Source organism: Malania oleifera, chromosome 8 (assembly GCF_029873635.1).
Source record: "Malania oleifera isolate guangnan ecotype guangnan chromosome 8, ASM2987363v1, whole genome shotgun sequence".
Classification (NCBI taxonomy): Eukaryota; Viridiplantae; Streptophyta; class Magnoliopsida; order Santalales; family Ximeniaceae; genus Malania; species Malania oleifera.
In genome coordinates, this window is record NC_080424.1 from 2,349,096 (window position 1) to 2,362,149 (window position 13,054).

Below are 13,054 nucleotides of genomic sequence, written 5' to 3' on the forward strand. Positions count from 1 at the left end.
GTCCCCAACCCAATGTCCTAAGCTTCAGGTGGAGCAACGAGCTATGTTTTCGAGTTCTCCTAAAGGGCGTATACTCCCCAAGGCAGAGATTGTTGTGTTATGTAGCTCATATACTTAATAGGATGCATATACAAGGAAGAAGACATAGTGAAAAATCACAAGTGCTGACAAACCATCGACGATTTGGCACCAGAATTCAAACAATTTACATTATATATGAAACCGTCGACAGTTTGGCCTAGGAACCCAGCACAGATTTTTGAATTTTGAACATTGGACGTTAAGTTGGTTGGGGTTTGGAGGGAAACCTCGAGGAACTTTACATATACACTATTCTGGGTATATTTGCATTATAAAAGAAGTAAGAAGATCATTGTAACGTGTCTTTTTACATCGAGATAGTAAAGTACTTCATCGATTGCTCCCGTGGATGTAGGCATTGCCGAACCACGTAGTTTCTTGTGTCAATTTTATTTGCTTTCATATAAACTGCGTGACTGTGTTCCGTATTTGGTTTTCATTGATTGTTGCATTGTTATTTGACTGTGCAATTACAATTCTATTTACAACAGAGTAAAGGTTTGGTAACCCTGAATTTGTTGGAAAAAGATTTCCATGATCATATAAATTAATGGAAAAAGATTCATGTAACTGACTTCAACTAGTGGAGCTTTGCTTTTGTTGTATTTTGTACCATGTCTTTGAAGCAACAAATGAGGTAATATCTGTAATTTTACAAATTACAGACACAACTGTGTTCTCAAAATATTATAGTAGCTCTTAAAAAGACCAATAAAGTTAATATTGTTTCATGGGCTTTGGAGTAATCAATGGACAGAGCACGTCCTAAGAATATTAAAAAGCCAGTCATTACCCATAAGCAACGGTTAAAATTTAACCACATCCATAAAGAGAGTACCATTTCCAAAATGGAGTCAACAAATAAACCTTAAAATTGCAATGACAGCTTAAAATGCTATCAATAAAATTAAAAAGCATATAAAGTTTAGTAAATACAAGAATTTTAGAAATAGCAAATTACATTAAAACAATAGTTCTTCAACATCGTTAATCAATTTAAACTTGGATGTTCAAGATTTCAAAAAGGAATCCATGCCAATCAAAACACCTTAACTCATAAGAAAGAAATCCCAAGACTCCTGATAGCTGCACAATGTTCTGTGTTAAACTCATCCAGTATCCTTTCACCTGCATTAGCATCAACGCTCAAGCATAGCCCTTTTCTAGTAAAATAATCATATTCTTCAAGATAGTGTCAAGTCAATTTTAAATAGCCACATCTTTCTTTGCTGTGGCAAGGCTTTATTGCTAAACCATAGATCTTTTATTTCAGACAGGGATTATGCCTTCAACTAAATTATGAAGAGGAAATTAGGGATGATTCTTACATTATTGTTCATCAATAAATGGCAGACTCTGCTTGTGCCCGTCACTCCATATTTTCCAGTTTATCAGAATTCACATTAAGAATTTCTTGGATTTTATTTGTAGGATTTCCTTTCAGTTTCTTCAATGCACTTTCCCATTCACCAATGCTTCTGCCACATAAAAAGGAACCCAAAACTTTAAGGGCTAAGGGAAGGCCCATTGCATAATTTACTACTGCATTTGAGAGATCCGCATAGTCTTCTGGAGGGCATATTTTCCCAAAAGCCTTCTTGCAAAAGAGTTGGACAGCTTCATCCTCGTCTAATTTCCTGGTTTTATATATTTTCTCCACTTCATGCACAGCGAGCAACTGCTTATCCCTGGTTGTTACAATGATTCTACTCCCAAAACCAAACCAATCTTGACTTCCAGATAAAGAATCTAATTGTTCCAAATTATCCACGCCATCTAGAACAATGAGAACCTTTCGACAGCAAAGCCTAGTTTTTATGAGTTTGATGCCCATGCTAAGATTATCAATGTGTAGGTTTCCTTCCATTAAAATTTTAGAAAGAAGCTGCTGTTGTAAATGGATAAGACCATACTTTTTTGAAGCTTCTTTCACATTTTTAAGAAAGCAGCAACCTTCAAATTTATCACGAATTTGATTATAAACAGCTTCGGCAATGGTTGTCTTGCCAATGCCACCTGTGCCGCAGATTCCTACAAAGCGAACATCATCCAAACCCACACATAACAATGAATGCATCTCTTTTAGGCGTGAGTCAATTCCAACTAGGCCCTCAATGTCGCTTGAAGATGTACGAATCAATCTATTCGATATAAATTTGACAATTTTCTCAATAAAGACGGATTCAGACCTGATAAATTCGAAAGAAAATAAATATATTGAGTCAAGCAAGCTATAAAAAGTAAGTATTACTGTAACACGATTGATTTAATTTTCTTAATTGTCACTGAAATATAGATAAATTAATGTAAGCTCATAAGATCAAGTGAGATTGACTAAACTAAATGAGGAAGTACTATTTTATTTTGCTTGATATTGACACATGACAACCCAAAAAACTTGATACTGTAGCTGAAGGCCTAGAATAATTTTTATTTGCAGCATGCTCCCTCACACAGGCATATTGAGATTGAAAGACAGCATTGGCCCACATTTATCCTATGTAATTCTGCTAAAAATTTTAAAATATTTAATTATAAAAAAGGGCTGCCCAATATTGAACTTTGGATTGTCAATGAAGCTCTGAATATTAATGCACTACACAACCTTAAAGCTTAAGCCAAGGTGAGGGCTTAAGATTTTTCTTTCTAATACTAGAGGGCTTGGGTGCTAATTAGCTGGTTACTCAAGGCACCATAGTACCTCCACTCAACAGTAACAGGCTCAGCAAACCAAGGACTTAAACTTCTCAAGGCACTTATCTTACTCTCCTCATAACTAAGCTATCCATTGGGACTCAAGGAATTGGTTTATTGTTCAACAAGGATTTTAAAGCTATCCACAGCTAGTCTATCAAGCAATGAGTTCCCTTTGGAGTTCGTTTAGAATTTTGACACCAACCCTCACTCTTGATTAATTAGAATTCTCTGCAAATTTTTGCATTCTTTTAAGGGTGAGGCGCTGAGCCTTACTAACTTCCACTAGGGCAGATATCCAAAAGAACTCATTGAGATTTTCATATTTATTATAGCACAACCATCACCCATTTTTTTTAGCTTTTACTTTTTCATCAACAAAACCCTCCTTCAAGAATAAAAGACACTGACCTCTTCTAGAATTTGGTTTTAAAAAAAAAAAAAAAAACTTTGCTTGAAATCCCACAAACCTCCCTCAACATTTGATTTTTGGAGCACTTATAACCCCTCCATTAATTTACCATCAACTAGCCTAATAATATATCAAAATATTGACTATTTTTCCTTGACATACATGAAATGGCATAACAGCGAGAAATTCATCCCCAATGTAAAAAAAAAAAAAAAGGAGAAAAAGTATAAAAATATTTTTTGTACATTTCTAGTCAAATGTGTAACCACCCCTCCCCCTCTTCTCCCACTCAAAAAAAATGTGCGAACTAGCCATATAAATCAAATGTCCAAGGAGTGTATGGGAATTTTCAAAACCTCATAAGAGATCCACATCTTTTGTCAATGAGCAGATCAGTGCCTATTGCCCTATTATTTATAGGGTTAGGTGGAATTGTCTCACTCAAGCCTCAATCTCTCAAACCATATTCCCTTCTAATCATCTTCTGCTTTATACACATGCATCTTTTTCCACACCCTCTTTAAACCCTAAAAACTAAACCCCCACCTATTCATGATTATAGGCCACCTAACATTTACAAGTTACAACATTTCTAAAGGATGAAGAAGAATTATCTTTATTTAATTGGAAGGAAAGCATATAAGTCGATATGGCTCAAACATGTGTAACGTGGTGTTTAAAAGCATAACTTTGGGAGGGAAATAGTTATTGCACTTTCTTTTGGAGCTTGAGCCTTGGGACAAGATGACTAGGACTAGAATATTGGTTTGCAGGGAATGAATAGGTGCTAAAGCTATAGATAATACCACTTATGAAATCTCCCATCTTAGAAGTTTTTATCCTTCTTTTCTTCCCTTGGCTAAGTATTCCCTAGGCTAGATATAAGTGTGGCAATGGTGCTAAATAGGAAAGAGCATTTTTTCTCAGCATGGCTTTTATGCCATTCATACTGCCCCAACTTCTATCATTTGTATGGGAGTTCTTTTTCTTGGAACCTTCATTCCTTGAGAAATTTTAATGATGGATAGGTAGAGGCATGGACTTAGAAAACGGCAATGGTCCACATAATGGTATGGTCGCGGTGTAACAGTTGCAGCCATCGTAGACATCACATAATGGGTAACGAACACCGTGTCCATGAATTCATTTTTTACATTTTTTTTTTTGTAAAAACCCATAGATTCACATGTTTTGATCCCATAACCTAAATACTAATATTTTAAACAATGTTTAGTGAATTTTAATCAATTTAAATATTGCATACACTACAAGCATGGATGTTATCTTGGTTGCTTTGGTTGCTACTTTTCACTGCTTTATTGCTTTTAAGTGAAAAATCATAAATATAAAGAAATAAATATAGAATTTTCATGTCTCAAACAAGAAAAAATAAAAAATAAAAAAATAAAAAAAGAAGAAGCATACCATAGTTAGTTTTTTTTTTTTTTCTTTTCACCAAATAAGGTGTGAAAAAATAAAACACAAATAAAATTGAAAGAACTTACAATTTGCTAACACGTGATTTTAATGATAGAAAAAGTTAGGCTTATTTGAAAAAAAAATAATTATTAAGCAAATATAATACATATCAAAGGAAATAAACACAAAAAAAAAAAAAACAATTATTAACTAAAATAAACCAACTAAAAACTGAGTTTCAAACTAATATAAGGAAAAAGTGAAAAAAAAAATTGCAAAGAAAAAATAAATAAAGAAATAAATAAAAACATATTTTAATAATTCACAGCCAATCAAATAATGTAACGCCCTTTACCAACCTGTAACAGTAAGTAATGAAAGTTAACGGTATTGTAACAAACTCTATCTGTGGTTATGGTTGCAAGGGCCTCCAACATAACGCCATATAATGGTCTTGAAAGTGACAAATACCATTACATAAAGGTTATTATGACAGTTAGGCACTGATTTTTAAAACTATGGGGTTGAGGAGTACACCATTTTTAAAAGAAAAAAGAGATTTATGAAGAGAGAACAAGAAGAAAATAGAAAGGGACAACAAGAAGTAATCCAAACACATGAAAATGTAAAATTACATAAGAGCCTTTATCCAATCCCTTTGTAGATCACTCAAAATAAGTGTTGCTATGTACATCAAAGGATACAATGATTAAAAGACTCTTTGATTCATCTTATTCATGCACACTGCAAAACACACTCCTTCATTTCCTCTTACCAAAACCCCAAAATTTTGGCAGTAAAATCAAAATCAACCACAATAAATAGCCTGGCCCAAATCCAATCCATTCCCCCCCCCCCCCCCCCCCTCCCCCCCAAAAAAAAGGGCAGATAACAGTAGATCTGTAAGGAACATATATCACTCTTATGGTATTCCCGTACTCTTGGTGTTAAGAGTTTGGTGTTCTAATTCCTTATTCTTTTTGTCAATATTTTCTTATGGAGTTTTCATTTTTTCACAAACCGATGAGCTAATATTGTTTTTTAACATAATTAAGGTGGCATTCTCGTGGAATATGAAGAGAGACTGAAATCAAAATAAAATGGAATCTAAATAGAATGAAAAATTCCCCCCTTGCATTTGGTTTGACATGTACTCATAATCGGAACTGTAGTGTGCTGTTTGCATGTCAGTCAGATACGGTGCCATAATTAGTCTCTCTAATTATGACATGACTTTATAACATTGTTGTAGATATTCTATGATAAGTAGCTGATTGTAGTTGATATTCTGTAATTAATAGGTTGATTGTAATTGCCTTAATTAGTCTCCTAGATGGCTATAATTGCTGATTTTTAGCCTTGTGACTGACATTTCTATTTGCTATGTAATACGAGAACCCTCACACAAAGAGGTATTCAATCCAATTGACATGGTATCAGAGCCCTATCTCAATTAGGGTTGTTCTAATTATGTTTTTTCAGTTCTTTTCTATGGGTAGCAGCAATTTCTAGGTCGTCAACAGCTTCTAACTGTCTCCAATTTTTGTTAGGTTTTCGGTGGGTGTTAAACTGCTATTTAGCAGTTTCTGTTGGGTTGGGATTGGGCGATTGATTCTGTTTGCTTCAGAATCTTTGGTGGTTGTCGATCAGTGGTGTTTCTGGTGGCTGTCAATGTTCTGTTTCTTCACATATCTTTGGTGGTGTTGATCTGTGGAGAGTTTCTGGTGCATATCTTTGCCGATTCAAGTTTTTAGAGGTCCCACCGAAGGTTGTTGACACATGAATTGGGTTTTATTTTTTGTGATTCATTTTTTTTTGTGGGGGGGGGGGGGTTCATCATGTCTTCTAGTGATTCCTTTGGGGTGCATTACTCTACCTAGGAATTCCAATTTCATTTATTTGTTACAGGGAAAGAATTGTGGGGTTAGATTGATGGTAGTGATCCAACTCCTACGGAGCCTAAAGAGTTGATCAAGTGGAAGGTCAAAGATGCACGTGTGATGTCCTTGATTTTAGAGTCGGTTGATCCTCTTATTGTGCTCAATTTAAGGGCCTATAACACTGCAAAGACTATTTGGGAGTACTTGTTGAAGGTTTATCACCAGGATAATGCTGCATGTCGATTTCAATTAGAATATGAGATAGCTAGTTACACTTAAGGCAATCTCTCCATTCAGGAGTATTTTTCTGGTTTTCAGAATTTTTGGGGAGATTTTTCTGATGTGGTTTATGCAAAGGTACTTGCTGCATCTATCTCTGTTGTTCAATTTGTTCATGAGCAGAGCAAGAGAGATCAATTTCTGATTAAATTGTGCCCTAAATTTGTGGCTACTCGCTCAAATTTAATGAACCGAGATCCTTCACCATCTTTGGATGTTTGTTTTGGAGAATTACTTCGCGAGGAGTAGCGCCTTCTTACATAGGCTAAGTTCTAGCAGGATGTTAACCTGAATCCCGTTGCCTATGCAGCGTAAGGTAAATGGAAGAGTAAGGATATGCACAAGGTCCACTGTTTTGACTGCAAGGAGAATATTCATATTTCCGTCAACTGTGCAAAGAAAGTGTGCAACTATTGCAAGAAACAAGGCCACTTTATCAGAGAATGTCCCACTCGGCCTCTAAATCGTCATGCCACTGCTTATCAGGCTACAGTGAACACTTCTTCTGCTCCAAGGATGTCCTCAGCTTCTTTGTCTGTCGCTTGATCCTCTAGTCTTACCCCTAAAATGGTCCAGCAAATTATTATGTCAGCTTTTTATGCCTTGGGGCTTCAAGGTAATACTTTGCATAAGTCTTGGCTTATTGATTATGCTGCATCCAAAAATTTGACCAAACCATCTGATGCGTTGTGCAATGTTCGTCTATATCATGGTTCGTCGCAAATTCAGGTACCTAATGGGAGTCATTTAGCTATTAATGAAATAGGAGATATTAGTCCTTCATTCAAAGATGTTTATGTATCTCCTGTACAGTCTAATAATCTTATTTTGGTTGGCAGACAGTAATCTTATTTCGGTTGGCCAGTTAGTTGAGAAAAATTGTGATGTCCATTTTTCTCATGATGGTTGTCTTGTGCAGGATCAAATGTCGGGGAAGATACTCACGAAGGGGTCTAAAGCTAGCAGACTCTTTCCACTGCAGTTTTCTGTTCCTAGTAGTTTATCTTTGGTTATGACAGTTAATACTCCGAGAGAAGTATGGCATAAACGTTTGGGTCATCCAAACTCTGTTGTGTTGTCTTGTATGTTAAATTCTGGTTTGTTTGGCAATAAAAAACATGTTTCTAAACACTTATCATTTGATTGTTTTGTATGCAAACTTGGTAAACGTATGACTCTATCGTTTCCTACTCATGGTAGTCATGCTGCAAAATGATTTGATCTTGTGCACAGTGATGTGTGGGGCATTTCTCCTATAATTTCACATGCTTGATATAAATATTTTGTGACATTCATAGATGATTTCAGTCAGTATACTTGGGTTTATTTTCTTCGGGTCAAATCTGAGGTCCTATCTGTTTTTCAGAACTTTGTCAAATATATTGAGAACCAATTTTCTACATGTATTAAGATGTTGAGGTCTGATTCTGGTGGAGTGTACATGTCCCATGAGTTTCATGATTTCTTACATCACAAAGTAATTATCTCTCAGCGTTTTTGTCCTCATACTCAGCAAAATAGGGTAGCGGAACGAAAGAACCGACACCTTTTGGATGTCATTCGCACCTTATTGCTTGGATCATCTGTCCCGTCTAAATTATGCGTTAAGACATTATCTATTGCAATTTACTTAATTAATAGTCTACCTTCTCAGGTCTTGAATTTTGATTCTCCTTATTACCGTTTGTACCATCAGCATCCTAACTATCTTAATCTGCATATTTTTGGATGTGTTTGCTTTGTTCATTTACCTCATCATGAACGTCACAAACTTTCTACTCAGACTGTTAAATGTGCCTTTATGGGTTATAGTATTTCCCACAAAGGTTATGTTTGCTATGATTCTTGTGCTAACAAATTTTGCATATCTCGTAATGATGTTTTCTTTGAGAATCAATGTTTCATTCCTACACATGTCAAGTTGTTGCCCGAGATTAGTATTCTACCGTGTTTTGATGAATTGCCATCTCTTCTTGACCGGTTCATACCCGTACTTGTGTATACTCAACGTCGACCAACTTTGCCTCTTTCTGAGACTGACCCTTCATCTGAAACTGTTTTGACAACTTCTCCTGAGATTGACATGACATCCGAGACAGGTCCGATTAGTTCTCCCATGCCTCCTGAACCTAGCCCTCGACGATCTACCCAGGTATCAAGTCCTCCTGATAGGTATGATGATTACCACACTTCTTTTAACACTACTTTGTCGTCTATTTCCGTTCCTACATGCTTTTTAGAGGCTGTTAAACATGAATGTTGGCAAAAAGCGATGAATGAGGAACTTCAGGCTCTCTAGGACAATCATACCTAGGATATTGTTCCTTGCCCCTCTACTGTTAAAGTCATTGGTTGTAAATGGGTTTTCTCGATTAAGCTCCACTCTGATGGGACTCTAGACAGGTACAAGGCACACTTAGTTGCACTTGGGAACAGGCAACAATATGGGGTGGACTATGAGTATGAGGAGACATTTGCTCATGTGGCGAAGGTGACTACAGTGCATACGATTCTTTCAATTGCCGCCTCCCAAGGCTGGCCACTTCACCAGATGGATGTAAATCTCAAAAACCTTCTCTGGGTTTGTTTTCTTCTCCGTATTTTGTGGTATGTAAGTTAAAGCGATCTCTTTATGGCTTAAAACAGACTCCCCGAACATGGTTTGAAAAATTCAAGTCTACTTTGCTTTGACTCTCCTTTGTTCAAAGCCAATATCACTCTTCTTCTTCTTTTTTCTATGCAAGACTCCAACTAGTCTCGTTCTCTTACTTGTATATGTGGATGATATTGTCATTACTAGCACCAACTCCAACTTGATTGATCATCTAAAGAAAAATCTTCAAGCTTCTTTTCATATGAAAGATCTTGGTCCTCTTACGTATTTTTTGGGTTTGGAAGTGCACATGGATTCTTCAGGTATATTCTTGAACCACTACAAATATACCCAGTATTTGATTAGGCTAGCCGATCTTCAGGATTCGCCTTCGGTGGATACTCCTATGGAGGTCAATGTGAAATATCAAAGTGAGGAGGGTGATCTTCTTTCTGATCCCACTGTGTTCCAAGAGTTGGTAAGGAGCTTAAACTATTTGACTATTACTTGGCCTGATATTTCCTTTGCTATCCAGCAGGTTAGTCAGTTTATGCAAACTCCCCGCCACCTTCATTTAGCTGTTGTTCACCGTATTATTCGATATCTTCAAGGGCATGGGTTTAAATCGCGTTAGCGGGTAGCATAACGTAACGGTAATAGGTGTAATGGGAAGCAGGAGTAGCGGATGTTACATAACGGGAAGCGGGTGTAACGGCCGTGAATTTTTTTGAAGCACGCAGAACCTTGTGCATATTAGTGTACTTGCATGTTTTAAGCTTTTGGCCATTCTTAGAAAGGGTTTTAGTGTATTTTGGACCCTTTAGTTCGAGTAACTAAGTTATTTGGTAAGGGCAACAAGTTTACATTTGTTTTAAACCATCATTGATAGAAAATTACGTGTGTGCACGTATTTATACTTCTCATTGTTCTTATCTGTGATAAATTCTTATGTGTGCTAAATGAATTAATAAAATAAAATACATTATACACTCCATTAATCTATTAGACACATAAGACATACGAATAATATAAATATAAAATAGCTAGAAAAGAAAGAAGGTTGAAGTTGAAAAATAAAGAACATAAATATCACATTACTAATATTATTAAAAAAAAAAAAATTCCTAACAAGTTAATATTTTGAAATTGTTAATTAATGCATCTATTGTGAGTATTTAAAGAAAAAGTAAATTTTGTATCATTGTCATCCTCATTATAATCTTTCCCCCCTCTTGCCACTTGGTATATTGAGAATGATATATGAAAAAGAGAGAAAAAGTGAGAAGAAAAAGTAAAAAATAAAATATTTTTTTGGTGTAACAGTTCTGTAGCGGTTACGTAACGGCCATAGCAGCCTTTATGTAATGGTCGCGGTCCGTAATGGCCACTACGGCCGTGATTTTTCTTCCCACCGATTTCGCGGTGTGTAACGGTATCGGTAACCCAAAAAACCTTTACGTAACGGCGTTACGTAACAGTCGCGGCCTTTATTTAAAACCATGTTCAAGGGTCACCTGGCTGTAGGTTGTTCTTTCCAATTGGCTCTCTGCTTTGCCTTGTCGCTTATAGTGATGCGGATTGGGCCGGATGTCCTGATACTTGGTGGTCTGTCACGGGTTGGGGCATGTTTCTTGGTGATTCCTTGATCTCTTGGAAAAGTAAGAAACAAGCTCGTGTTTCTAAATCCTCTACTGAATCCGAATACCGAGCAATGTCTGCTACACGTTCTGAGATTGTCTGGTTTCGTAGGCTTTTAGCTGAGCTTGGTTTTTCTCAATCTCAGGCTAAGCTTGGTTTTTTTTAATCTGATTCTACTCCACTTCACGCTGATAATACTAGTGTCATTCAAATAGTTGCTAATCCGATTTATCGTGAGCGTACAAAGCACATTGAAGTAGACTGTCATTCTATTCGAGAACCCTTGGACACTTGGATTATATCTCTGCCTCATGTTTCTACACACCTCCAGATAGCTGACGTCTTCACGAAGGCTATGACACGACAGCGCCATCAGTTCTTTATGGGAAAATTGATGCTTCTTGATTGGTCAGCATCAATTTGAGTGGGGATGTCAGTCAGATACGGTGCCATAATTAGTCTTTCTAATTATGGCATGATTTTATATTATTGTTGTAGATATTCTGTGATTAGTAGGCTAATTGTAGTTGATATTCTATAATTAATAGGTCGATTGTAATTGCCTTAATTAGTCTCCTAGATGGCTGTAATTGCTGATTTTTAGCCTTGTAACTAACGTTTCTATTTGCTATACAATACGAGAACCCTCACAGAGAGAGGTATTCAATCCAATTGACATTGCAAACATCAGAATTGAAATCAATCTAATTTGTTAATCATGCTATTGCACAATATAAAAACTAATACAATCTAATAATAAATAATATCATAGATAAATAATTATATTATATCATAACTAGTATGTGAATATATAAGTATACTTTGTGAATGCTTGCGTGTTTGTGTGTGTGCGTGCATTTACATGTGGGTATGTACATGTGTATGTGAATGTGAATATATGCATTTGTATGGGCATATGTAGGTGTATGGATATATATACTGCATATGTATGTACTCAAATGCGCTTGAAACCCGAATCATAACCAATCCAATATAAGTCACCAAGTTGGTCAAATCGATGTGTTGAACTAGTGGTTGAACCAGTATTATAATTAAAAAAATATGTATAATGCTAGCGATGTTTATTATTCTAATTGACAAATATGTGGTTATGATTTATTATTGACTTTTTTTTTTGTTTTTTTTATTAATTATTAATGAACATCAAAATGAATTTTGTACAACTATCCTATTTTTTGAAAATAAAATTGAAAAATATTATAATAAAAACTAGTGGTTGAACCAGTATTATAACAAAAATAATATGTAAAATGCTAGTGATGTTTATTGTTCTAATTGGCAAATACGTGGTTATGATTTATTACAGACTTTTTTTTATAAGACCAGCTATGCTATATGAATTAGAATGTTGGGCAATGAAAAAACATAATATCCAAAAAGTAAAAGTTGTCGAGATGAGGATGCTTAGATGGATGAGTGGTATAACATTGAAAGATAAATTAAAGAATGAATATATTCGTGGTAAGTTAGGTGTAGCTCCTATAGAAGATAAGATAAGGGAGGGACGACTTAGATGGTATGGACACTTGCAACGTAGGCCTTATAGTGCACCTGTGATGAAGAGTAACTTAATTACTATGGGGGACAGTAGAAGGGGTAGGGGTAGACCTAAAAATAACTTGAGAGGAGATAGTGAGTAAGGATTTAATATCCTTGAATCTATCAAAAGAAATGGTCCATGATCGCATAAATTGGTGGAAAAGGATTCATATAGCCGACCCACTTAGTGGGACTAAGGCTTGGTTTTTGTTATTGTTGTTGTATTAATGACAATTAAAATAAATTTTGTATAACTTTCCTATTTTTTTAAAATATTACTGAAAAATATTATTACTACATTACAATAATATTTTTTAAAAATATCTTAAGGTAGGGAGTGTAGTGCTTTTTGGTTCAATAAATTTTTTTTTATTTAGGTTCTACATGCTAGTTTCATCTGTGTATAATATATAATGTATATATATATATATATACATGTGTGTGCATGTACATATGTGTGTGTGTGTGTATGTATGCATGTTTGCTCTAGATTCTAAA

At 35.5% G+C, this 13,054-nt stretch overlaps 1 protein-coding gene across 1 annotated transcript in view; it reads right to left on the minus strand.

Moving 5' to 3' along the window:
• Positions 1-943: 943 nt before the first annotated feature.
• The window catches only part of LOC131161287 (TMV resistance protein N-like), a 38,809-nt gene continuing 26,698 nt past the window's right edge, over positions 944-13,054 (minus strand). Inside the window, exon 7 of the mRNA XM_058116936.1 lies at positions 944-2,270. Coding sequence (XP_057972919.1) covers positions 1,451-2,270 — 820 coding nt within the window. The 3' untranslated portion in view covers positions 944-1,450. The remainder of the gene's footprint in view (positions 2,271-13,054) is intronic.